The 27599-nt window shown below is 46.0% G+C and overlaps 1 protein-coding gene across 8 annotated transcripts; it reads left to right on the forward strand.

Moving 5' to 3' along the window:
* Positions 1–44: 44 nt before the first annotated feature.
* On the forward strand, positions 45–25768 carry Rgs8 (regulator of G protein signaling 8). Of its 8 annotated transcripts, none has more exons than XM_051185994.1 (7): positions 48–746; positions 869–942; positions 2793–2921; positions 5193–5294; positions 6175–6239; positions 22576–22742; positions 24200–25768. In XM_051185994.1, the coding sequence occupies exons 3-7, from the start codon at positions 2896–2898 to the stop codon at positions 24380–24382; spliced, it is 543 nt and encodes a 180-aa protein (XP_051041951.1). In that variant the 5' UTR covers positions 48–746; positions 869–942; positions 2793–2895; the 3' UTR covers positions 24383–25768. The 8 variants fall into 8 exon arrangements, with proteins under 8 accessions (XP_051041955.1, XP_051041956.1, XP_051041957.1 ...); XM_051185995.1 differs by having other exon boundaries at positions 48–572; XM_051185996.1 differs by having other exon boundaries at positions 48–531.
* The last annotated feature ends 1831 nt before the right edge of the window (positions 25769–27599 follow it).

The raw sequence follows: 27599 nt of genomic DNA on the forward strand, positions 1-27599 counted from the left end.
GGAGCAGTGTGGTTGGTCCTGGTGGGGTGTGTGGGGGGGTGGGAGTGAGAATGGTCTAGGAGAGAGGTTCCTCTGTCGAGTAAGCGGACATCTGAGACTTGGCAGAGAGGGGTAATTTCAGGGCTGTGTGGTTTGGCTTGGGAGCACAGTGCAATAGAATTGGGAGAAAGGGGGTGGAATTTAGATGTGCGACCTGCCCCGTAGCTTTCTTGCTCTCTGCATTTATCACATCACATCACACCCAGCAAGACAGGCCCCCTCCTCCTGGCTCATTAGGAGATTTGATTCGGCTTGGCTCCTGCTGTCAGCAGCTGTCTGGGGCAAGATCTTTATGCTTCCTGCTCCCCAGTGCAGCCACCAGCCTCCAGCCTCCCAGCCAGCAGCAGAGCTCATTAGCAAAGAACCCTTCCCCGGATTTTCAGCTACTTGGTGGCCTGAAAAGAGTTAATACCTACTCTTGGCTGTGGGGCAGAGCAGCTGCCGTGGGCTCGGGAGAGGCTTCTTCCTGAGCTGCAGCCATAGGAGCTGCAGGTTAGTGAGGCCAAAGGAGGAAGGTGCAGGATGCCTGCCAGGTCAGCTCTGCTTGGGGGCATCTCCTGCGTCCTGCCAATGAGGATGGGCGTGCAGACTGTGCCCGGGAGCTGAGCCGCCGCCTGCTGGGTGTAGGCTGCTTCAGTATTTACTGGATGTGACAAGCAGAGAGAAGAGCTTTCGGGCCGCTTGCTGCCTAGCTCAAGTGGTGGGAGGTGTGTTGTGCATGCATGCTTATGTACGTGTGTATGCATGCGTGAGCCTATGTGTCCCTGCAAACATGCCTTTCACCTGCCAAGGATTTCACTGCTAAAAGAAAGATCTACTCTTTCCCTAGAGCTCCTTAACCCGTAGCCTCTTTGACCATCCACTTGGCAAAGACCTGCAGGCCATGAGGACCGGTCAACCACAGTAAGTATTGGCTCTGCCTTTTTCCTTCCTTGCTGGGGTGTCGGAAAGTTGGTTGCATTATACATATTTAATTAACCTGCCTCTTCATGCATATTGATTGGTTTCTCACCACTGAGCTTAATTTCTCTTTTCTTTATAAATCCTTTTCATTTTTGCTCTTTTGCTCCCCCTACCTTGAATGTCATCTTTTCCTATCCTGTCTGCTCCAGTCATTTGTGATTTGGTACCCACTTCTAAGGATGTTATGGGGAGGGGGGTGTCACATTGTTGAACTTTCCGGGCTCTGGCTAACCCTTTATCCGTCCCTTACAAGTCTGTCTAAAGCTAAATGGGATCAGAGCCCTGGGGGTTCCGGATCCTGGAGTGGAAGAGGCAGCTGGGGCAGAGTATCCAGAGAGCTCTCATTTAGGGAATCCAAAGCTGACCTCACTCAAGGGGTGATATTGGAAGTGCTGGGTGTGGATGGGGGTAGAGAGGAGACCACCGGATAACACCAGCAAACCAATGTGGGCTGGCAACAGGAAGGGGAAGAAAGAGCAGCAAGCAGGGACAGAAGCCAGTGGTCCCCTGCCCTAAACGACCTTGCCTGTGGTGTATATGAGTAGTGATCTCTGATCTGCTCAGCTGCAGAATAATAAAGGCCCTTGGCTAGACCTTCCCCCTGCCCTGGGGACAGATTTTTATAAGCAAGAGGAAATGAGGCGTAGGTGCCCAGACACGCTTTCTGAGACCCTTGGAACTGTAAGGGGTTTGACGGCTGACTTCTGGAAAGCAGGTGCACTCCCATTTAGGACAGTGATTAAAGAAATGTCCCCTGTTGTCAGGGAACATGGCCCACTGGGATGAGCCTTTACATAAAACCTAATTTAAAAAAAAAATTCTGGTTTCTGTTTTCGGTGCTAATAAAGTCGTTCTTCTATTTTGTTAATGAAAGTGATTTTAAAAAAGTATTTGTGAAATGTTCAGGATAATACCAAGGCAATTTAAATGGCACAGCCACACAGGATTCTTATCTATCTAAATTAGGTTTCTTTAAAAATGGATTCTACGTTTGGTGGCAGGGTTCCCCAAGGGAACCTTTTATGGATAGGTAGACAGCTCTTCCTATCAGCTTTCTTTTGTGGGAACAATGGTCTGAAACACTGCCAATGACACCCATGGGAAGGAGAGGCTACAAGCCAATCAGCCTTCAGCCTCCATATTCCCATCCTGCATCCCCAAGTCTTCCCTGTGTTGGGTCAAGGGTGGGCCAGGCCGAGGAAGGCTCACCTCCTTATGAGTTACTTGCATATTCATTTCTGCAGCCTGTGCTTGGGATCCCTGCCAAGGAGCATGCCCAGTGGTGAGGGTGTCTGGTGGCTTACCTCCAAGTCCCTTCAGCCCTCCTCCTTGCTCCCTTTTTCTCAAGCCCTGGCTCATTTCCACCTGGGACAGGTGTCCTTGGAGGGAGGTGGGAACCAGAACAGCATCCAATCAGATTATTTTGGAACAAGTGCTGGCCTCTGTTCCCTGGTCCCTTCCAGACTGGTCACTTGGGCATCAGTCTACTAAGATAAAGAGAACAGTAATTTTTGGTTTGCCAGGCCCATGCCTCCCTAAGGGTGTGTGTCCCAATTTTGGTGGCCAGCGGTTGGGGAAGTAGGAACTTCTGACCATCAGTCAGCAATGTGAAGCCTCCTGACATTTGCTCCCATCCATCTTTGATTGGCTACCTTCAGTGAGAACAAGCTGACATTTGTGGGTGCTGTGCTGTGGGGAGGTGCTCTGACATCGGAGAGCCTTTGCAATGGTGTGTCTTGCCAACAGGTGTGAGAGGGCGAACCCTCTTACAGCAGACTCTTTGATTTTAGGTGAGAGGACCTGAGAGGGTAAATCCTTGAACCCCGCAGCCTTAGCTCCTGCCGTGACATCCCTGCAAACCAGCCCAAGGGGTAACCATAAGCGGATGCCTGTATGGCTGCCTTACTGATGCCACGCAGGTAACGGACTGATGACCTGTCTTCCTGTCCCTGCCCCTCTCTTCTAAGCTCCATCTTCCGGTCGGTCTCTCACCTGTTCTGCTGTTTGAGCCTGGCCCAACTGTCACGCTCTAGGCGGTCCTCTCCTCTCTGGGCCTCCAGCGTCACTGCGCTATTCTCGCTGTTGTGCTTCTTGCAAAGTTACAGGCTTGTAAGCAGGACCCACCTTAGCTCTGTGCCCGCTTGCTGACTTGCTGGAATCTCTGGGTGATGATTTTTGGGTTAGGATTAGGGGCTGTGCATGAACTTGTATGAAACTCTGTGAGTTACTGGGACACGGGTTTGCAGAGAAAAGGCAGATGAGGAAATGACCCTCCCCGTTTTTCCTCTTTCTCTTTTTTTCTTTCCTTTCTCCCTCCCTTCCTGCTTCCTCTCTTCCTCTCTGCCTTTCACTCCTGTGTCTGCTTCCATCCTTTCCCACCTAAACTAAGGAGATTATGACTCAAGTCTTGACTGGAGAGATAGAAAACCATTTTGTCTCAAAGTAAATTTGCTTCTATGAACCACTTCAACGACTTGGAGTTGTATTGGGGGCAAGCACTACCCTTTAAACTGGTGTACACAAGCTTGTGTGAATTTACCGCTTTGTGCCAGTGACTGAAGATCCTAAGGCACAGAGTGGGCTGCAGGTTGGGGCCTGACCTGTGGTACAGCCTGAGCAGGACCTTTGCCTGAATTCATTGTAGTGATGATGGAAAGGGCTTTTAATCAGTTGCTTGAATGGCCTGGTGCTGGGTACCCTGTGATTTATAAGAGTGAATGGACACACATGATGTTCTCTGTTTCAGGAGAGAGGCCAACTGTAGCAACTGTTTTTAAAATGCCATGAAATAGATGGAGGCACGGTGCAGGCTCCCTGGGAAGAGAGACAGGAACAGGGTGATTTCCTGAGGGAGAGGATATTTCTAGAAACTTAGATGCTCCAGCTCTCAGGAGCTCTGCAGAGATGTGTCTCAGAATACAAATGTCCATCCCTGCCAAGTACAATACCATCTCAGTAGACAAATGCCAGATAAGATTTCTGTGAACAAAGACAATGAGCAGGCCTGGGAATGGAAATCTATTTGAAGTCAATGGGAGTGATTGAACTGAATGACCTCTAACTCCCTTATCTAGTTTTAGGATTTGTGAAAAAGAGGGCAAGGAAGCCTGGCCAGAAGGACTTGCTGTCAGCATGTGAGGATGACATGTCGTAGGACTATTCCATGGCAATATCTACCATGGTGCACATGGGAATTCCTTTTGTAAGCCAGATGGAAGTCCTGGTCTGATTATACCTTCCTCCCCCACCCTCTCTCCACTTACTTTTGCCCTTAATGTGAGGAGTTGTCATAGTTAAAGGCCAAAGGTTAGCAAACTTCCCTTGTCATGAGCCTAAGAGCAAATATTTTCAGCTTTGCAGGCTGTATGGTCAGTGTTGCAATTATTTAACTTTGCCCTTGAAGTTGAAGGCATCTTTAGACAACATGTGAACAAGTGGCCTCGTGTTCATATAAAACTATGCACACAGATACATTGCAGGACTTTAGTATGCCATCCTTTGGCTGAAGGTAAACGGGGCAAGTTAAGCAAGCTTAAGAACTGTCACAGGGGACACTGGCTCTCCACTGTTGGCATCATCCATTGCTCTTCTCACTGGCAGGCATCAATCCCTGTGGTCCATAGCCATCATGTACATATAGCCTGCCTTGGTGAGGTGAGTTGAGAAGCTGATTGGGGACTGGCCTGCCTTGAAGCCCCAAACTATGTGGTCTGACTCTCTCTTGCTGTCCAGCCCTGCATTGTGAGGTTCCCCTCTCCTCTTGGAGGGCCCTGCTTTCATGCCTTGTAGTTTGGGGCTGCCACCATCACCAACCCTGCCTCTTCACCCTTCTATTGGGAAAGCAAGATGTGGATTGCTATTCTGTCATTGCTGTTTCTACTCCCTACAGAGAACCCTAATTTAGAAATTCTTGCAAGCTAATGACCTTCACTGACTTACCATCAACATGCCATGTCAGCTTTAAAAAGCCTTCTGCCTAGAAGGGAAGGGCAGAGGAAGGGCCCCACACCTATTATTACTATGCCTTATAGTGAGATAAGGCATGTGCGTAGACCTTGCGTCTATTCTAGCTGATGGCCTCTTCAGAGGCCACCTGGGGTGGGGGTGGGGCAGCAGGTCCAGGTGCCCTTCATAGAGCTGGCAGCCGTGGTTATGATAGCCCCTTCCTTCTGTCTTCCTATCCGCTGCAGGAACAAAGGCATGAGGACTCGACTGGGGTGCCTGTCGCACAAATCGGACTCCTGTAGTGACTTCACAGCCATTCTTCCGGACAAACCCAATCGTGCTCTCAAGTGAGTAGTACAGCTGTCTTGCATTCCCGGGTACCCACACTGTGGGGTATCTATGGGACCTTTTTCTTCAGTGAGTTGTTGACTGGATAAACCACAAGATGATGCATGCAGGTCTCTTAGCAGCTCCTTTTCTACCCCTGCATGTGAGTGACAGGAAGGCATAGCTCGGTGATATCAGGTGGGAACCCTCCTTGCCCTAAGAAACAGTATGGCCATCAGTGCCTGAAGCTGTGGGTGGGGAGTACACTTCTTTATTGTACTCACTTGTCAATCTGAGCTCTCAGTTTGGAAATAAGCATACTCTAAAACAATGCTTAGATTCATATTGTCTGGATTCAGTACCTATTCTGTGCTGACATTGTATTTAATGATGTCACAAATGTCACTTTTTTCCAACCTCACTCACCTCTGAAAGGCATTACTGTCTCCATTCAAAGAGGTGAAGGATTTGAGGTGACAGTAAGAGGTGAGTTGAGCCTCTTTGTCTCCAAGACTAGCCTTGCCCCTGCAGCCCCTCACCTTGACATCTTGAAATCACATAGCTACATACCTTTATAGTTCAGAACAAAAATAATATATGAGGTTCTCTGAATTCCCATCCAGGCTGATTCTTCTTTCTGGTATAGCATAAGAAAACTCAGAATCTCAGTCATGCTAGGTAAAGACTTTATCACCAAGCTATAGGCACCCCCTCCCCAACTTAGAGGTTTCCCCAACTATCGCTTGAAAATGTGCCAATCAATAGAGAATTGCAGGGACCCAGGTATGGTATGCATGTGCTCTCCACCAATCCAAGAAAGGAGTCCTGGGCAAATTTGAGTGGTGGCTGGGGGAGAGAAGATGTGTCAGAAATACTCAGAGAGATGCTATTGCTTCCTAGGAGACTCTCCACAGAAGAAGCGACGAGGTGGGCAGATTCCTTTGACGTGCTCCTCTCTCATAAGTGTAAGTAAAAATCAGGTCGCATCACATTGGAGCGAATCATCCATGTGGCAAAAGATGTAGCAAACAAGTCCTGGACTCAGGACACTGTGCTTGAGACCCCAGCCCTCCATAATCCTGCACACAGCATGAGGAGCAGAGAGACAGGAAGACAGGCATTTTATTTTTTAATTAATTAATTAGCTAATTAATTAATTACTTTTGAGACTGAGTTTCTTTGTGTAGCCCTGGATGCTCTGGAACTAGTTCTGTAGACCAGGCTGGCCAGAAACTCACAGAGATCCATGTGCCTCTGCCTCCAGAGTACTGGGATTAAAGGCTTGAGCCACAGCCCAGCTGAAAACAGGCATTTTAAATGCAGTATGGTTGGACACTTCCTTCCTGTTTTCCATATTCAAACCATAGTCCCAAGAAGCCCAAGGTTCTGAGTCGTTATATTGCATTACATTATTTATTTATCAGACCTGTGCTCTCGTTGCTGACTCACCTCCATTGATAGATGTTTGGGTAGGCATGGTGGAATCCCTTGGTTTTTAGCAGATGCCATTAAATATGGCTTTGTTTCCCTAAGACTGGGAAGGTAGCTCAATGGCTGAGTAATTGCCAAGCATGTGTGAAGCTCTGAGTTCAACCCTCTTCATTCCTCTTTTTGAGAGTGGGTGTTTTTTATAGCTTTGGCTGGCCTCAAACATGCTATGAAGCCAAGGATGACCTTGAAATCGGGATTCTCTTGCTTCTACCTGCCACCTTCCAAGCACCAGGATTACAGGCCTTTCTCACTGTGGCTGGCTGCTCAGCAATGTTGACAGGATAGAATTCAGTTTAAGTGATGGAAATTATGGACTGACTGGAATGAGAAGGTCTAGGTTCCAGGCTAGATCTCATAAAAGGGAATGACCTCCATCCCCCGAGTCACTGGGCTACTTAGTCAATGAGTACTGTGTGTTTTTAGCAATCCCTTGGATTGGCAGAATTTCACTATTTATCTCCAGGGATAACTATCTCAGCTGCATTGTGCCCCTACTTCCTGGCTAGCACACCCCTTTGCTCTCCCTCCTCTTCTATTTCCTCCTGCTCAGCTGTTGTGTCTTTTGTTTCCTACAGAGGAAAAAGAGTTGTGGGTATTGCAGTGTTTAGAGGGCAGCTGATCATTAGTCAAACTTTCGCCCCCCCCCCCCCATCATGAGCAAGTCCAAATTTGCTGGGCTTTGACATCCCTGTGGCATTAAGCACATGGAAGTGGCAGAGCAGGGGCGGGAAGCGGGGAGGGGGTGTTTTGAGGAGACAGGAAGGTTGCAGACAGACATTCGGTGTTCCTCCTCGATTCGTCATGCCAGTGTGAGATCTGGGAGCAGAAGGGCTGCTTGCATTTTGCTGTGTTATTCCTATTTAATCGGGGAATGTGTTTTTGGATGATTAAATTGAAGGCTGCAGAGGGGGTTCAGATCTGTGCTCTCTGTTGAGCCGCCTTGGTTACTGGATACTTGGGTAGGCATGGTACAGTCCCTTGGTTTTTTAGCAGATGCCATTAAAAGTGACTTTACTTGACCAGGTCTGGGAAGGTGGCTCAGGGGTTCAGTAGTTGCCTAGCATGTGTGAGGCTCCAGGTTTAATTGTTAACACTTCATCCTCATCTTCATCACCATCATCCAAAAACAAGTGATTTTGTTTTGAATTTGATGAAGTTACTTCTTCCGTCTTCGCCTCTTGTTCTTAATAAGCAAATCAACAAATACTCTGAGTATATGCGTGTGGAGGGTACACACAAGTATGCATTTGTGTGTGCATGAACTTGTGTGCACATCTACGCATGTGCAAAGAGGCCAGAGGTTGCTGTCAAGTGTCTTCTTCTATTTCTCTCTACAATATTTATTTTTTTAGTGTGTGTGAAGGGGTGTGGGTGTATGGGTTCATACACGCCTCAGTGCACCTGTTGAGGATAGCAGATAACTTCCAGAAATTGGTTTTCTGCTTCTACCATGAGGGTCCCAACGGTTGAATTTACATGTCAAGCTTGGTCTCAAATGCTCTGAGCCATCTTGTCAGCTATCCCCCTTATTTTATTGAGACTGCCTTTCAGTAAACTTGGGGCCTACCAATTAGGCAAGATTAGCTGACCAATGAGATCCAGGAACCTTCCAATCTCTACTTTCCCATCTCTACTTTTTGTGTGGGTGCTGTGGATCCTCATGGTGGCACCGCTAGCACTGTCAACTAAGCCATCTCTCCATCTGGACAAATACTTTTGACTAGATTTTAAAATGGAGCTGCAATATCTAGGAATAAGTGCATACTGTAAAAAATTTGTGACTTTGGTATTCCGTGGGATCTACTTAGGAAAATAATTCATGTAGGTATATAGCATATGTAGCACACAGCCAGCCATACTCCAGTAGCAAGCACACAGTCCATTTGCCAAGGTAGTGGCATAGATATGATGTTTAGAATTAGACGGTAATGCTTTTCTAAAAACCAAGTTATTGACCATTTTTCAGGGGTCAGGTTCAGTGGAACGAGTGTCACTACCACTCTACATCTTCTGGCTGGCTCTGATTCAAGGTCATCCTAAAGTTTGGTTTCTATTTCAGCCTCACACTGATTCGCTCAGTTCAAGTCCCTTAGGCTGTTTCCTCATTCTAAAATGGGGTTAGAGATGCCTGCTTGCTAGCTACCACTTGCAGACAAGAAACTAAACAAGTAGATACATGCAGAACTCTAGGCTCTTTAGTCAAGATGTGATGTAATGATATCATGGGTTCTTTTTTTAATGATTTACATACAAAAATGAATACCTCGACAGTGACTTTTGTATCCAATTATTAACATTAAGTCAAGGTGAGATCTAGATAGATATTCAGTTTTATCTGCTTGATTCAGTGACTCTTGGATCTGCAACCTATTGGTCTCTCTGTCATGGAAGTGTTTCCCGGAATGCTGTAACACGTCCCTAACATGGGAATCCCAGAACCAGTCCCATCTTGCACCAATTTGCGACTTTGTCAAAGCACTACAGAAAACAGCCTTTTTGAAGTGTGAAGTTCTTTCATCCTTCTTGCAGCCCGGGTTCTGTTTTTTATTTCTGTTTAGTATGAGAGTTCTTAGGAAGAAAGTGGTATTTAGGGTCACTGGTAGAAAAACTTCATGCTTTTAAGATTTGGATGTCTATTCTCCTGTGAAGATGCAGAGCCATTGGAGCCCAGGCCACCTTAAAAGATGCTGACAACATTCTAAAAGTCGGATTAGTTTGGGTTGGGATTGTGACTCAATCAGGGCTGATTCAACTTCTCCAGTGGGATTTCACATATGCCTGTTCATGGCAGCACTAATGGACGTTTGCAGAGCTTCTGACTAAAAGGCATGATATCCCATGAAGTTAGAGTGTAGAAATCCTGAATGCCTGGGACCCAGAACCGTGGGTGTTAGTCTAGAACCTACTCCTCTGCCGTCCTTCACACCAAGGTATCTTACCCCCCCCCACCCGCCACCATGGAATCAGGTAATTATTTTTTCCCATTCCTGACCTCTGGAGCATCTTTGGCACCCTTGATTTGTTGTACTGGACACTTATTTAATTTCTCAAAAATGAGCTTATTCATTATGCACAAACTCTGTGCAGCTGGGAGGGAGCTCAGGTGAAAGAGGCTGTGGTCTGTCTCTGATGGAGAATGAAGGTCTTGGAGAAGTCAGGGCGCTCACAGATAATGCAAGGAAAAAAACTAGTTCTCATCTCATGGCAGGTGGCCTCAGGATTGCCATTAGAATTCTGGCTTCCAGTGCAGCTCTTACGTTCTGTCCCATCAGTGTCAGAAGTCCTACTGGTCTGGGAGGGTGTTTTCCAGTTGTCAGGGACCAGGCTTTTGGACGTTTAAGTGCAGAATACTAGTTGTTGGTCAACTCTATGGGCCTGATTTTGTCCCCCATTAGTTGACTTTTATGGAAACCTTGGCTATTTAGGAAGTCAGATTCCTCACTTGTCCAACAAAGAGCTGGGCCAGGATGTGTCAGGGGCTGAGTTTGGTTCTACCCTTGTCCCAGGTTGTTCTCTGAAACAGGCTTGAGGTTAGGTGATAGCCAATCACTTGTGGCAGGTTTGACTAAGTACTGCCTGTATGGTTATGTAAGGGTGCTTTCTAGCTGAAATGGCTCCAGCAACCAGAAGGGGGACCAAAGTACCTGTGTTCAGTCTTTCTTTCCAACACTATACCAGCTCAAATCTCAGGGGGGTGGGGGAAGGCAACTTTACTATCTTCAAAACCCTAGAATTAAAAAATTTAAAAATCTGGGAGGAAAATAGAGTAGTCTTATTTCCCATTGTATTTGTTTACAAATGAGTATAGAGTAAAAGCTCTCATGAAGGCCTGAGAGGTAATCGCTTGCTAAGTGCTTTTCTTAGAAACTAACAAAAGCAACTGAAATTGACATTGCTGATGGCTTCATTAGCTAGAAGGATGTCTAATATGTGCTAATTTAGAAGCTTTTCCTTGTTCAACCAATTACAATTAGACTTGATATTAGAATTGTGCATGTAGTCTGCCCTGAAGGGAAATGCAAGCGTGAGTGTGCATGTGTCTGCGAGAGAGCGAGAGCGAGAGAGAGAGAGAGAGAGAGAGAGAGAGAGAGAGAGAGAGAGAGAGAGAGAGAGAGAGAGAGAGTTTACATGCCCAGAAGGCTTTCTGCTCTGAAGCTTATACCCAACAGAACCAAGTCTCCCAGTTTGTGGGAGATCTATTCTGTTAGGCAGCTGGAAGACAGGAAAAAACTGTGTACTTACCTTTTGTTTTATTTTTCATAAAGTTCAGGCATGTGTTTATTTGTCCTGCTTTTAGAGAGATATTTTGCTCTGAGCTCTGAAGAAATATTCTCTTTCTGCTTTTCCTTCCCTTCTTTCCCTCTCTCTCCTCTTCTCCCAGCCCCTTTCTCTCTCTCTTTTTTTTTTTATTCCGTTTACCTCTTCCTTTTGTTTATGTCTTGCTCTTGTATCCTTCCTTCCTTTGTATATTTTTGGACATAGACATTGAGTTACAGTTCTAAGTATACCTTCAGGCTGCATGTTTCTCCCTTTCTCTTACTTTTTCTTCTTGCTCCCCCTCCCGCAAGTACCTCTGCGTACTGCATATGGAAGGCATTCTTGTTTGATAGTTTGTATGGAGCCTGGAGAAAGGCTTGTGTCCACTTGGCCCCTTGGGGCCCAGGTAGGAGAAATAGGACCACCGAGAGTCCTTTCATGGACATAGCAATGCATGTCTCTGTAAACCTAGACCAATGGAGAAGACTTTGGTGTCTAAAGCTTAACCCCCTTCAGATGATGGTTGAGATATAAAAACACATAATAAGTTGAACTGGTCACACAGCCACTAAGCAAAAGATCCCAAACGAACTGTCATCCATAAATTAAATGACCAGCTTGTGCAACACTGTATTCATCTAAGTGATCTTTAACTCCGGAGCGAATAGTCAGGCCTCTCCCCATACTGTCTTTAAGCCAGAAGATTCTAGAAAAGTCTTATTCAAAGTGTGAACCAAGGAAGACAGCAGTAGCACCTGAGGGAGCTTGAAATAAATGGACATTTCTGGATCTTATCTCAGACCCACGGAATGGAATCCCTGGGGCTCAAGACTGGAGTGTGTTTTCCCACATGTCTTCAGGAATGGGCCAGTGCTCTGATGGGGTGGATGGCCCAGGGAAGGACAGTGTTCTGGTGGGGTAGCAGCCCAGGCTTTTGAAAAAAAAAATCCCAAAGAGTATTTTGTACTGCATGGGGAGCCTCCAATCCTCAAGCAGCACCTCCCTTTAATGGCACAGCGGTGTCACGGATCCTACATGTGTGGCGTGGAGGTGTGGAGGTTTCCACAGGTGGGGAAAAAAGAAGGAAAGAAAAAACAAATAAAAACATGGCTTCAGGTGTTTCAAAAGAGCACAGGGTGAGTTAGAACTAGATACGTCAAATGGAGATGGGTAGCTCTTGTCACCATGTCAACATTGCTGCAAACTGTTCTCGTACCCAGGAACATAGGTCCTGCATTTACCCTTGCTGGAAGGAGTGCCAGGGTGGTAGGCAGCTCTTAAATGCTTGTAACAGAAGTGACTGTGCAAGTTCCCAACATGGATTCTGTCATTTGTCAGCGATATGACCTTCTGCCAATCACCTAATCTCAATGAACCTCATTTCCCCTCATCTATGAAAGGGGAATGATGGCTTGAGCGGTACAAGAATCCAATACGGTTGCTGTCCCAAGAGACTGGTACGTGAAGGACTAGATGAAAGATAGCTATTCTATTATTTTTGTTATAACACATTAACTTCCCTGAAAAAAAAATATGCATTTTGTGCACCCCATGTGCCTGAGCAGATTAGGTGAAGAGTGAGAGACCCAGAGATGTTTCCCCCTACTCAACCCTTTGACTTCCTGAGTTTTCATATCCCTTCAGGTCTTCCTGCCTCATGGATGTAGGAGAACCTGCTGGGAGCCTAGCAGGTAAAATGCGTGTTCCCTCCTTTAACAGTCCCAGCAGCGTTCCTCCATCTAATTCATCTGAGAAATAGTCTTTCCTACTGAATTTGGAGATCTTTTAGACTATTCACTGCTGTCTGTGAGGTTTTATGTTACTTCTTTATTGGAGTAAGATCTCTGGGATAGCCCAGGAACTCTTTCCTTTTGCTCCCATATTTTAGGAATAGGAAGCCATGCCACCTGAGAACATACTGCCTCTTCGTGTCCTGGATAGGGTGTCGTTACTGTGTCTCTCAGGTCCTTTCTGACACAGAGACTTACAGTCCTACTATGTCACCCTGATATACTGTCATCCTGACACACACATGTTTAAATATATGAATAAGTAGAGATCATTTAAGAAAATCACTAATCACAAGTGTGAGATATAATTAGCCCCCATTGCTTGTCAGTAAATATCATAAGTGGCAATAGTTTGCTCCCTGAGTAAAAGCCCTACATAAATCTTGATTAGACATAGTAATTTGCTTCAAAACCTTCATCTCACAGGTGACACAGAGGAAGATTCTGCCCTCACTATAAAATTTAAATCAGTGGCTTGGTTCCAGGATTTGGCTTCTTCTGTAGCTCGTACACTTTGGCTTGTCTGAAGCTTTTTCTCTTCCTATCCTCTGCTTGAATTCCATTGATCAGGAATGCAAGAGTGTGCTAGTCTTTGAGAGGGTACCTCGCTAAATACAGAGCTTAAAAAAAATTTTTTTTTCTTGTCCTTTTGTGTTTTCCCAAGCCTGGGAACTGAGCGGGGTTTAAGTCCACCCTTGATGCCTGCTAAATCGGGACTGCTGGACCTTGAGCTGTTACCTAAGCCACCCTCCCTGCCACACCAGCTGCACTGCTCATTCATAGTGACCCAATTTCTCCCCTTATGTAAGCATCCCGCATGAAAGAACCAGAGGGAGAAAGCGGGCAGCATGTGCGGCCACGGCATGTTCTTGGAGGTTCTGTGGCTGTTCGAAAGGACGCCAATATCCTGCCCACTGTTCCAGGAATCCTGGACTCATGCCTGTCCCTTCCTGCTGCAGGCTAGGCACCAATCTCAAAAACTTTGTGCTATTTTCAGAGCCTTGACTCCTGGGAGGGTTACCCAAAGGAAACCCAAGTGAAATGCAAATAAAAGGACTAGAAGGCAAAGCCCCACCCCACTCAAACTCCCCTCCTATTTTCCTGAACCATTTACTGCCCATCCACTGCCTTTAATTGGCCAGGACTGCGTTTGGCCCATGGCTCCACCAGAACATGGGAATACATGGGAATAACAGTCATCAAGATGCATTGAGCACTTCCTGTTTACCAGTCAGGATCTGCATGTCACACCTGTGTGACTTGCAGATTCCCCTTAACCCTGTGGAGAAGGAGCTGATGGCATCTGCATTTTATATTTGTGAGAACCCAAGAGCAGAGAGGCCATACCTCTCTAGACACTAGTTCACACCAACCTCTGTATGTCAGAGCCAGGACAGCCATAGGGGTTGGAGACAAGTTGCCCAGAATGTGTGTGGGCCCAGGAGTAAGGTTCTGGAGTGGGCTTCTGGATCAGAGCTCCAGTCTTGCACAGCTAGTGTGCAAAGGACAGGGGCTCTAAGCATCAGCAGCACTGTTAAAGCAAACATGGCCACCCCTAGAGATAACAGCAGATGCTGCTGAGCTGTTCATCAATAAATCAGCACTCTGCATTTGGAAACAACTGCAGTTTGTGGACAAACAGAAGGCAAAGAAGAGGGTCCTGCTAGAGGGAAGGTGAATGATGGAGGGACAGAGGAAAATGGCAACAGACAAGAAGCAGCAGAGGGGTTGGGGAAAGATGTAGAGGAACAGTTGAAAAGCTCGCTGGGAGGAGGCTCAGCAGTGAGAAACGATTTGGAGAAGAAAAATACCTCGATGTTTCTGTCCTTGGTAGTTCACTTGCTGGATCACATGAGCAAGTGATGCAGACCAGGCCTGGAGCAAGGGGTCTATACAGAGGCTGCTGCTGCCTCCTGCCATCTGCTACTGGCAGGAGGCGGGGCTCCTGAAGCAGCGGTGCTCCCTCCCCCCTCATAATTCACTTCTATTGTTCCAGGGTGGAATTTCTCTTAGCTCAGTGACCCTCCATGCCTGCCTGCAGTGACACCTGCTCTGGGAATATAAAAAGGGTAGGGGGAGTCTGTGGCTGAGAGGGAGTGGGTAGAGAAAGTGGGTGAGCTGAGAGGAAGGGCTGAGAGCAGGTGCAGATGCACCAGCCTTTGTGACAGTTCTTGAAACATTTTTGTTGCAATCTGTTCAGGTCCCAACACCAGGAGAGTCCATGGGAACAGGGCCATTCTTTCTCTTTTCCTGGCCTCTCAAACTTTGTACTGGAATCCCTAACAACTTCAAAGTGCTGTGTTCTCCTGTCCTCACCATGAAGTGCGGGCAACTGATTGGTTTGAGGTTTGAAAGAGAGAGCACAGTGTATTTCTTAGGACACTTGTGGTCCCTGACGAAAGGCTGGGAAAGATGCCTGGGAAGGTACAATGGCATGTTGAGAACAAGTTAGCTCTCTTGCAATAAGAGAACCCACTGGTGATAGACTGACAGTCAATGTGGCAGGATGGAAAGAATTTAGGTAGATTCCAGGTTCTTGGTGCTACCTAATAGCCCCAGTTCTCACCATAAAAAAGGTGATGGGAGGTGTCCTCCAGCTGGACAAGCCCCAAGTATGTGAGCCAAATGGCACCTTTGCAGGGCTGTGGCACACACATGCTCTGTGTTTTCCTGACTGAAGTTACCGTTTATATGCTCTTTGGAGAAAGTGATGTGTAGGCAAATCTATTTTGTTCATTTTGGTGACGTAGTGACCACAGGCAATTCCTCTCTTGGATGTCACATTCCTTTTGTAAGCCAAGCCTCTTTAAGGGTTAGCACTATTGACTTCATAGTGAGAACTAGGCATTTTCAAGAGGATTGCTTCATTTGATCTGTTAACAGTCTTTAATGCAGTGAGTCCTGGCATGGTCTCCATTTCATAGCTAAAATTTCCACCTTGGGTTTCAAGATGGTAGGGTACTTTTCCAAGGTCACATGGGATTCAAAACCAGGGCCCATGTCTTTGTGTGTGTGTGTGTGTGTGTGTGTGTGTGTGTGTGTGTGTGTGTACACAGATGTATGTAGATGCACATGCACATGTGTGCATGCAATTGAAGGTCATGTGTCTTTTGTCAGGGACCATCCGCCTTGATTTTTGAAACAGAGTCTCTCATTGACATGGAACTTATCTAGTAGTCTAGACTGGCCAGGTGGCCAGCTTTTTGTTTTGTTTCACATAGACTCTGAACTCAGGTCCTCATGTTTGCACAGCAAGGCCCCTTATTGATGGAGCCATCTCTCCCCTTTTTAATTGCATTGATGTCATGATGTGTTGGGTTCGTGAAGTTAAGATGACCGGGCTTGGAGTAAGTCCTCTGTGTGTGGAGTGATGGTGTTAAGAGATGGAGAGCAGGTGGAGTGATGGCATCAGGAGCAAAGGTCAGCTAAGAGCAACATTTGATGAGGACAGGTGTAAGTTGGGGTGAGCACAGAACAGAGCAGTAACCTGGGAAAGGTCTTAAAATCTACTCCTTCCTTCTACAACGAAGATGATGATATCAGTAAAGCGGAATGTGTTGTGCAAGGTCATTCCTAAGTATGGGCCTGCTTGACTGTGCTCAGAATTGGGGTTCTTGAGTGATCCCTGTGCTGCTTCTACTCTGCGGTAAGCTTGGTAGTCTGTGGCAGGCTGCCAGTGAAACCATGGGTGCTGCTGAGACGCCTATGAGTTTACCACACACATCTCTTGAAGTTTCCAGCCTGTGCAGGAGCTATTTCAGTTCCTTGCAGTGCAATTCACCAAATCTGAGGCCACATCCATCTTTGTTTCTGTGTGTTGTTCTTTGAATTGGATACTTCTCTACCTAAGTGACTTTCCTCATTTTCTTCTTTACCCCACCCACTGCTGTCACTCATAGAAATGTGCCATCCACCACGCCCCCCGTGGCTCCCTGTCTTGCCTTGCGTAGGACCCTTCCCTGTCTGGCAACTTGAACAGCTCTTAGGCCCCAGGTCCTACAGGTGTGGAGATGATTCTTCATTTTAGATTTATTTATTTTATTTTATGTGCATGAGTGTTTTGTCTTCATGTATGTGTGTTCATCACATATGTTTCCGGTACCCCAAGAAGTTGGAAGAGGAAGTTTGGTTGCCTAAAACTGTAGTTACAGATGGTTGTGAGCCACCATGTAGGTGATGGGAACCAAACCTAGGTACTACACAGGAGCAATACATGTTCTAAACCACTAAGTCATCTCTCCAACCCCCTAATGTTTGCTTCTTAACTTGGCATTCTTGGAATTAACTAATCATGTGACCGTGGCAAGTTATTTACCTTCCCTAAGCTTTGTTTTTCTTTCCTCTCAAATGGTCAGAACATCAAGATCTATGCTATGGATCTACCATAGGGGAAAAAATGTTGTAAAGTTCAGAAAGAATCTGGTGTGGCCGAAGTAAGTGCTCAGTAAATACTTGCAGAGTAGTTTAAGAGTAATTTTCTGACTTCAGCATTGTTTTCAGACTTCTATTCAGTGGCCTTCCTTTGTTCTAGCCGTCAGCCCCCAAATTACTGCTCTCTAAGGTCAAGGTCCATTCAGCAGCCTGGACTGAATGGTCCTCTCTTTGAAGGATGGATGCAGCCCCAAATTAAAAGTGCTTGCTCCCTTCTTTGTGCATGGATACTCTCTCTAGGAACCAAAGTCCAAGGCACATGTGATTGTTTTCTGTTCCTGCTGCACTTACATTCATCTTCCCCAAGGGAGCTGGCTGCTTTGATCTCTTCCTCTCTCCTAGGTGTCTCCCCTAGAACACCTGCTGCACTTACAATGATGCAATGCATTATTTCACATTATTCCCTAAGGCTTGTTATGTTAGACTGGCTGGAAAGTTCTGTGAGGTGGTGATTTTAATTTATTTGTGCTGCAGCTCAAAGCCTAGCACTCAAGGGTAGCCTCATTCCCAGCAACCTCACCTCAAATTAATAAAGAGCAAGGCTGTCCTATCTGATGCATCTCAAGCATGTCTCATTCCTGACTCTTTCTGTCTTCATCCACCACTGTTTCTGTGTGTTTACTCTCATCCTCAAGGAAGACAGTTGCTCCTGCTCCCATTCTCTAAAATCTGCCTTCCCCAACACCAGTATTGGCTCTTTAATTCTCCCTTTACCTGCTCTTAACCTTCTTATATACACCTCTGGAAAGATCTTGCTTTGGGATCCTGTAGGCCTGGTGAGGAATCTTTTTTTTTTTTTTTTTTTTTTTTTAATGTCTTTATCTTTATTTCATGTGCATTGGTATTTTGCCATGAGTGTCAGGTTCCCTGGAACTAGAATTATGGGCAGCCATGAGCTGCCATGTGGGTGCTGGGAATTGAACCTGGGTCCTTTGGAAGAGCAGTCAGTGCTATGAACCACTGAGCCATCTCTCCAGCCCCCTGGTGAGGAATCTTGATTCTTACCAGCTATGCAATTGGTCCATTTACTCACCTTCTCTAAGCTTTAGTTTCTTTTTGCTTTTTTTCCCCTTCCCCTTCTCCCCACCCCTCCTTGCTTTTCCTCTCTCCCCCTCTTATCTTATTTAGCTTAGGTTAGTCTCATACTCACATTATAGCTGAGAATGACCTTGACCTTCTAATTGTCATGCCTTCGTGCCTCCACATCCAGCACTATGCTCTGCTAGAGATTGGAACTGGGGCTCCATGTGTGCAAGACGAGCATGAGCATGGTACCTACCAAGCCAAACCTTGCCTTCGTGTGTATGACTCTCTTCCTGAAATCATCTTCTCCATCACCTGCTTCCTTCTTTCATGTTGCTTCCTTCTCCTTCACTTCCCCCAGCCGGGGATGGTGGTGGTGGTGGTGGGGTTCTCTTTACAGGTCTTTTCCCTCCTGACTTGGCTCAGGTGCTGACTTAGTATCCTTTCATAGTACCTTGTCCTTTCCTGTCATGTAACTTACCCCACCACATCATAATTATGTTTTCTTCTTTTTGTTTCACTCTACCTTTTGATGGCATATTGGTTACTTTTCTAATTATCTGGCAAAAGCAACTTAAGGAAGGGTCTGTTTGGGCTTATGGTTTGAGGGCATAGCTTAGCATGGTGGGGAAGTCATGACATCAGAAGCATGAGGTGGCTGATCATAGTGCAAAAGAGACAGCCCATGGCGTGTATAATAATACCTCATTCTCTGTGCTGTCTGTCCCTGTTGGAACAGCTGGGTCACCCAGCAGAGTGAATGCATGATTCAATAAAAGTGCAGCTGTTATTCCAGTGGTTCGGGGAGTTAATGACCTTAATCTATGATGCTATGTGTTGTCAGGTACGAGGTCAAGCAAGCTGGTTCTCAGCTTCCATGCCCTTCCCTGTAAGCTGGGAGGAGGAGAGCCACAACAGGGAGGACACGGCAGGTGTAAGTTTTTCTAGTGCACCAGGACCCACCAAAGCTGGGATCTAGGTGAAGAGAGATAAGGTCTGTGCTCTAGAGATCTGGAGCCATATAGACTTTCCTTGACAGAGCTGGTTACCAATACAAGGGAGGAAAGTGGAAATGTAATATACTTTATCTGTGACTACATTTACCAGGTTCTCAAGCATCTGTTTTTGTTTAGAGAAAAACTCCGACATTCAAGGAATTTAGTTCCCTCAGGCTTAAAAACAGCCACAAACTCCTGAGTCATGTCCCAGTTCTTCAAGACAGTGGTTCTCAACCTGTGGGTCATGACCCCTTTGAGGTCAAAGGACCCTTCCATAGAAGTCTCCAAAGACCACCAGAAAACACAGATATTTACATTATGACTCATAACAGTAACAGGATTACAGTTATGAGGTAGCAATAAAAATAATTTTATGGTTGGGGTCCCCACACATGAAGAACTGTATTAAAGGGTAATGGAGGTAGGAAAGTTGAGAATCACTGGGCTAGATAAATGCTCAGTTGGAGAGCCATCCATGTTGCCTTTCTCACCCGTCTGACTGTAGTGGAAAGTGTGTGGAGATGTGGCAAATACCACATGACTACCCATCTGTGACATCTAAGAGTGGGTCTTGTTGAGGTGTAGAGTGGCACCTGGGGGCTAGGAAGAAAAGGGAGGAAGGGAGGAAGACAGGGACCTGGAAGTGTTGATCAGAAGGTGTAATTATAAGGGAGCAGGAGGTGATGGCTCACACCTTTAATCCCAGCACATTCGAAGCTAAGGCAGCAGGATTGCTATGAGTTTGAGGCTGGTATAATGAGTTTCAGGTCAGCCTGGGTTAAAAAGTGAAATTCTGTCTCTACACCAAACTAAAACAAATGTGTTATACATTTTTTTTTAATTTAAATTTTTTTTATTTTATTTTATATTTTTTTCATATTTTACATATCTATCCCAGTTCCCTCTCCCTCCCTCCTCCCATGTTCCCCACCCCCTTCCTGTCCCATTCCCTATCTGATCCCCAGGGAGGGTGAGGCCTTCCAGGAGGGATCATCAAAATCTGCCAAGTCATTTGGGGTGGGGCCTAGACCCTCCCTTGTGTCTCTAGGCCAAGGGAGTATCCCTCCATGGGGAATGTGCTCCCAAAGTCCTTTCATGCACCCGGGATACATCCTGGTTCCACTGTGAGAGATCCCATAGACTGCCCAGGCCTCCTAACTGAGACCCACATTCAGGGGGTCTGAGTCGGTCTAATGCTGGTTTCCCACCCAGCATGTTATACATTTTTAAAAGCTAAAAGTATTTTGAAACTTTTTACCTCCAAGAAATAGTAAGTATTTAAATGTTGGATTTAAATATTTTACAATGTATAGAACAAATATTATTTCCTTGTGTATAATTTCTATGTTTTCATGCTCAGCTAAAATAAGTTTATTAAGAAAAACAATCCCTTCAAGAAAAGTTTAGGGCCAGTAAGATGGCTCAGTGGGTAAAGAGGCTTTCTGTACAAACCTTAGTTCAATCCTCAGAACCCAAAAAGTGCCAGGGCCTGGGAGATAGCTTAGTAGATAAGACTGCTTTCTTTGCAAGAACTATGACCTGAGTTCAAATCCCCAGCACTCATGTTACAGGCCCAGCCTCACTGCTCATGCCTGTAACCTCAGAATTGGTGAGGAGAGACAGTTGATTCCCTAGAGCTTGCCCACCTTAGGAATCAACTTAGATGAAAGAAGGGTCCCACTTCAGTGAGAGAGCCTCTTTCAAGACATCCAGCCTCCTGTTCTGGTCCCAGCAAGTCCATTTACAAATGTGTAGACCGGCACACACAGCTGTGTCACACACACACACACACACACACACACACACACACACACACACACAGAGAGAGAGAGAGAGAGGTGGGGTTGTTGAGGTAGAATCAGTTGTGTCAGCCTGTCATCTCAGCCAGGCCTCACTCAGTAGGCTGAGGCAAGAAGATTACAAGCTTGAGCCCTGCTTGGGCTATGCAGTGAATTAAAGGCCAGCAACAGAATAGAAAGGAGGAGAAATGCCATGTACTTCGGTGGCAGAGCACTTGCGTAGTATACAAGAGGATCGGGTTCACTGCCCATTGCCAAAAGTGGTAACATGAATTTTACAAAAGAAATGAAAATGGTCATTGAGCCTTTTTATTTTTTTCCCCACCATTTTGGCACCTTATTCTAGAGTGTTCTTCACTTTGAGGATCCTTTCTAGAAAGCTGTCATTGCCATTCCAACAGAAGCAAATGAGTCAAGAGTTTAAACAGGTGATTAGAAACTTTTCAAATAAAAGCACTACTGGAAGTGGACGGAAAGCTTGGCAGTACATATGATATTGATTAGTAAGAGGAAAGGCTGGATTAGCCATTAACTATATTGGCAGAAAAATTATACTGGACCTCAATTAAAGCCTATAATCTGGGTCAGGGAGATGGTTTCGCAGGAAAATGTACCTGTTACAAAGCCTGACAGCCTGAGGATCATCTCCAGGTCCCACATGGGAAGGAGAGAACTGTCTCCTGAAAGTTGTCCTTACACACACACACACACACACACTCGTACACACACATTCACACACACTCACACAAACACATATTCACACACACTCACACACACATTCACTCTCTCACACATACACCACACACTCATACACATACTTACACACACATTCACACTCTCACACTCACTCTCACAACACACTCACACACATACTCACACACACACTCACACACACACTCACACACTCACAAATGTAACTTTAAAAATGTTTTAAAAATCAAATTTGATAGGCAAATTTCAAAGCAAGAATGAATAGACTAAACCACCAAATGCACATCCTCAAGGATTTCCTAAATGCTATCTATTCATGCAGTAAACTGTATTACGGACTAAGTTTCTGTTGGATGTGTTTCTGTTATCGGTAAAGGGTTGGCTCTGAGACATGTATATTCCTGTCTAGTTTGTTTTACAGCTGTCCATGTCTTCTCTCTGGTGTGGACTCAGCTTAGGGCAGAGAATGTATAGTGCCTATTACTTTGAGCAATACCAGCAGGCCTGGGGCTCACCCAACTCTGTATCAATGTCAGTCAGGCTTTATCAGAAGTGGCCAAGCTTACCCACTGTTATCACTACTATGGAATTTTCTCTTGGATACTTCATGCTGGTCCTTGAACATGAAGCTAGCTCTGAGGGTAGCGGTGTGTCATCTGGGTGTGTGTGTTGGGGGGTGGGGTGTAAAAGCAGCAGGCTTGGACAGTGAGGACACCATTACAATAGGACTGTTTTCTCCTTCATTTGCAGTCTTGGACTTAAGCCTTCTCTTCCTGCTTTTTCTCCCTCCTCCTTCTGTAGATGGGGTGGCAGCCTTCCGTGCCTTCCTGAAGACAGAGTTCAGCGAGGAGAACCTGGAGTTCTGGCTTGCCTGCGAGGAGTTCAAGAAGACCCGGTCGACTGCAAAGCTGGTCTCCAAGGCCCACAGGATCTTTGAGGAGTTTGTGGATGTGCAGGCTCCACGGGAGGTGTGTTGCTAATGGCAACATCTCCAGAGGCCTTGGGGAGCTTTTAAGCCAAGCCCCCCAGGATTTCCTCCTGCCTCAATGGGCCTCCCAACTCTGGTGGATCCTAATGAGAAAGGGTAGATTTGAGGAGTGGAAAATCCAGGTTTTCATGAAAGGAGATGCATTGGGATGGTTTTGCTGTCTGTCTGGCACGTGTTACCCAGGCTGTGTTACCCCAGTGGTTTCACAAGAGTAGGTTCCCTGGAGCCCATGTCTACTTTTCTATTCAAAGCAGCACAGGGGCTGCTGAATTGACTCATTGAGAAAAGGCACCTGCTGCCAAGCCTGATGACCTGAGTTTGATTGCTAGAACCCACATGACAGAAGGAGAGAAATGAATCCTGCAAATTGTCCTCTGCACAGGCACATGCGCATGCACACACATGCATGTGCACACCACCTAACAAACAATTGTGCAATAACTTAATGGAATAGTACCCTCTTTTAAAGGGTTTTGTTTGCAGTTTCAGTTCTGTTACTATGTGTGACCATCCTTAATTTATTTAACCTCTCTGAGCCTCATCTTCCCCAATGTAAGAGAGGATAATGCCACTTGCCTTTCAAGGCTATGCTAAGTGTTAGAGGTAAAGCACCTACTGAGTGCTTGCCATTGCTCATTAATGAATATTTATAATCCATTCCATTGCTGTATTATAATTATGCATAGCTGTTCTGAGTTTTAATATAGCATGTGCCCTGGTAGGGTTTAACTGATGAACAGTTTTCTATCTGTATTTAGATGCAGCTTTGACTTGGGGTGTGAAACCTTTACATGATTGGTAAAATGCTATTGTCCCCTAATGGTGACAAATAGAGGGATGTATGTTTACCAGGGTCTGTCTATATTGGGCATCCGTTGGCTTTGGTAGTTAAGAAAGAATGAGGTGAAAAGCTTAGGGGAACCTTATTAACAACTGGCTTGAGACTCACCTTCGTGTGGAATGGAGATTCTTGATGTGAGGATTCTTGCCATGGTTCTGGTACTAATTCACCTACTTTAGATAAGCTTTGTAGTATCTCTCTTTTTTTTTCTATATTATTATCATTATCAAGACATGGTCTCTTTTCATAATGCTGACTGTCCTGGAACTCACTCTGTGAACCAGGCTGGCCTTGAACTCACAAAGATCCATCTGCCTCCTGAGTGCTGGGATTAAAGGTGTGTGCCACCATGCCCAGCTGGTCTCTCTTTTCTTTACTCATCTTATTTACAATTTAAGACTGCCTGGACTTCAGCCTTCACAGCATTCCTGTTGGAATCCCCAGGAATTAACTCCATGAACTCAGTTTGAGAAGTATATGTGAACCTGAACATGTGAGATACTGCATTGATGGTTGTTTTGTAGCTTGGGCCTACTATCCAGAAGATGCCTTGGCCTTTGAAAGCCTATAACCTTGCTCTCTGTTTGTATCTCCAGGTGAATATCGATTTCCAAACCCGAGAAGCCACGAGGAAGAACATGCAGGAGCCATCCCTGACTTGTTTTGACCAAGCTCAGGGAAAAGTACACAGCCTCATGGAGAAAGACTCTTATCCCAGGTTCTTGAGGTCCAAAATGTACTTAGACCTGCTGTCCCAAAGCCAGAGGAGGCTCAGTTAGAACTCAGATGGAGACTCGTGGAAGTCACTGGCTTTCCCTTCCCCTTGCTGCCAAGACCATATTCTAATGTGAAATGCCATAGGTGTTCAAAGGCGCCAGGGTTTGGGGTGGGAGGCTGGAGGTGACAAGGGATTGAAGGGCTGTTCCAAAGTGTGACCCAGCTCCTGGAGCTGGGACTCTCTTCCATTTATCCAGATGTATGTTTCGGTTAGAGGTAGCACTGCTGCTGACATCCTTCTCTGGGTGGGCCAGTAACTGGCCCTTCATATGCCTTCCATCATCTCCACCAAGAAGGCAGATTCACTGTGCTGGGCTATCTGTAAATAATGCAAACGCAGTTCCCATCACCTCCACACCATGCCCTCTTCAGTAGGATTCCTGATCTTCACCTTGTCCTTTATTTACCCAAGGGAGGAGTAGCTATAAGACACACATTCTCTCACTTGTGATTTGCTGTCACAAACCAGTGGCCCAACCTGAGTACCTGGACCTCACAATTTAGAAGAGATCGCTTTGGAATTTCATACTCCTAACACTACTGACAGGTGACCTCTGACAAAGGACATATTCCCTGGAGTTGGCTGTGTCTTCTGTTTCCATGGGACCAAAATGAGAGTCTGGGGTCCCTTCTTGGCCTAAGGAATTCAGTGAATTTCCTTACACCTGAAGCTCCAGAAAGAGTTTTGGGAGATTTGTCCCATGACTTCTGAGTGGAGCTGTCCTTTTGAGAGACAGAGCTTGTGAATCTTCTTCAATCTATCAAGAACTTTTCTAGAAGCTGAGTGACCAGGGAATGTAGTAGCATCGGTGGACTTTTGTGCAATGAGGCTCTGTATGACTGTCTGTTGCCTAATGTACTCTGTGCCCCCATCTCCCCATGGCATCACTTACCTCTGAGCACTGATCTCTTAGGATGAAAGACAGTTTGGCAAAGGGAGGTAATTTCCCATAGCATGACAGCTTTCCTAGTGGCTGATGCTTTCCTATCACTCCACCTCCTCCTTCCATGCAGGCCATGTAACTATGAGGGGGAGAATGGGCTCCTAGGCTGAAACTCTCGTTGCAGCTTGCTTCCTGGGCCTACCTTCTTAGAAAGGGTCCACTATTGGCTATTGAAAAATAGCTGCCTTCTTGGTCTCTGGCCTTTGGGACCGAACATGAACTGGGAAGATCACTGTGAACACCAGGCTGTGGAAATGTTCCTACAATGCTTGTGTGGTACCCTAGGGTTTCTTGGAAATGTACCAGGATACACTTTATTGAAGGAGGCATGAGCAGCATGGGATCTCTGCAGTTATCCATGACACATCTGACCCTGCCATCTCCTACAGTGACAGGGAGATGAGTCTTCAGCATAGATTCCGGGAAGTGGAAGACGAGTCTGGAAGCTGCTGGTCTCTGGTCTCTGGATGAACTGGATCACAGAGGAGTGATGGGATAATTTACAGCTCGTCAACATGGGCTCATTGAAGAGCCACAAACTTTTCAGCTTGAGTGAATGAAGTAGTCCATGGCCAGGCTGCCCAGGAAAGCAGGTGGTGGCAGGCTGGGCTGACACTTCTCTTTCGTGGGGTGTTAGCCCTTCTGAGATATTCTAGGGTTTGAATTCTGGTCTAGGAGTATCAGTTCCTTCTTTAGTTGTAGTCAGACAAGGGCAAGAAGGCCCTTGAGTCCTATTGTGTTAGTGCTAACTGCCCTCCTATTGGAACAGCGTCATCTGTGAGTGGGTGTTGGTGTCTGTATGCGAACCTCAAGAAGAGATAAAAACACCTATTTCCCAGGCCTCACACCAAAGAGACCTATAACAGTCACAGTTAGTAAGAACTCCGAAGCCTCAAATGGCGATCCAGGTTAGGTCAGGTCAATTTCCCCACCCTGATATAAAAATATTCTTAGCTAAAGCTGCCAGAATTAATGGAATGATTAAATTCTCTCACAGGGTATTTTAAACATTGTTTACATATGAAATGTGCATCTGCTGCCAGTGCTTCTGTCCAATATGAGGTGCATATCAACTGGACCTGCAGTGATGGAAACTCCCTGGGAGGGACTTTCTCACCACTTTTGATATCCCAATGCAAAAAGGTTCCATGTGCACCGTGTGGCACCCTCATTTGGGGCCTGGAGTTCTTGCCAACTATTGGTGGAATGAAGACTGTAGATAGTGATAGTGATGCCATGACCCCCTAGTGACTTCTTCCCACATGGGAGGTACAAAGGACCAAGTTTGAGTATCCTGAATTTTGTAGATAGACAAGGGCACGTGCGTTTGTATCTGTGTAGAGGAGCAGATAGCCTATTTATGGTATTTCCATGGAGCATTGTGTGTGTGTGTGTGTGTGTGTGTGTGTGTGTGCGCGCGCACGTGTGTGTATATGTGTGTTTATTGAGTCTTGGGTAGTACACTGCAGATATGATCTTCCCAGGTGGGTAGCTTTTCACATACCCTCTCTCCCCTGCTTCTCACAGAAGGCAGAGTTTCTTGCTCTGATACCTTTTCTTAGGCACTTTGATCACGCTAGCCCAGATTTTGGTCTGTGATGAGACAGAGAAATGTTTACAACATCTAGAGCAATATCAAAGCATACCTCATCTCTCAGCTTCCATGTCTCCCGGCCCCCCTCCCTCATGTCTTCCTTTACAAGCCTCATCCACCTCACCAGGTTGTCACCACAGATGCCACTCCATTTAATGTCTTCCTTTGCTCCAGTCCTACGGAGTGTGCCGATGACTGGCCCCGAACTCGGGCAAGCCCTGGCAACAGGACACAGTGCTGTGGCTTTGCATCCCTGAGTGCCATACTGATCCCATTGAGTTCACTTTTTTGGCTCTGGTTTGTGGTTTGCCGTTGTTCTTGTGGATTAAGTAGATCTCAGTCATTGTCAACTTCGGCACTCTGGATGGAACAGGGAGGGACCCTCTGTATTTATTATTAAACATGAATAATAGGGATCACCTTGAAAGCCCCTTACAAATGCTAATTCCTAGGTTTCACACTCAGAGATGTTGATCCTATAGATTTAGAGAAGGGACCCATAAAGCAACATTTAAAAAAAAAAAAAAAAAAAAAAAAGCTCCTGGGTATGTAATGGCCTTCGAGCATTGGGCAAAGATAACCCAAGACTGTGAGTGGTTCTCAGCCTTGCTGCTTGCTCACTGGGCTGAGAATTAAATCAGAAAGGTTGGGTGGGAGCCAGGTGGGGTAGTTTTTAATGTT

The sequence above is a fragment of the Phodopus roborovskii genome, unplaced genomic scaffold (genome assembly GCF_943737965.1).
Source record: "Phodopus roborovskii unplaced genomic scaffold, PHOROB, whole genome shotgun sequence".
NCBI classification, from domain to species: Eukaryota; Metazoa; Chordata; class Mammalia; order Rodentia; family Cricetidae; genus Phodopus; species Phodopus roborovskii.

Excerpts from the sequence above, each read along its gene's own strand:
- Rgs8 (XM_051185993.1), top strand. The coding sequence starts at position 2,896 with ATGGCTGCCTTACTGATGCCACGCAG. Across the intron at positions 6,240-22,575 it reads CGTGCTCCTCTCTCATAAGT|ATGGGGTGGCAGCCTTCCGT; the intron begins GTAAGTAAAAAT and ends CTCCTTCTGTAG. Across the intron at positions 22,743-24,199 it reads ATGTGCAGGCTCCACGGGAG|GTGAATATCGATTTCCAAAC; the intron begins GTGTGTTGCTAA and ends TTGTATCTCCAG.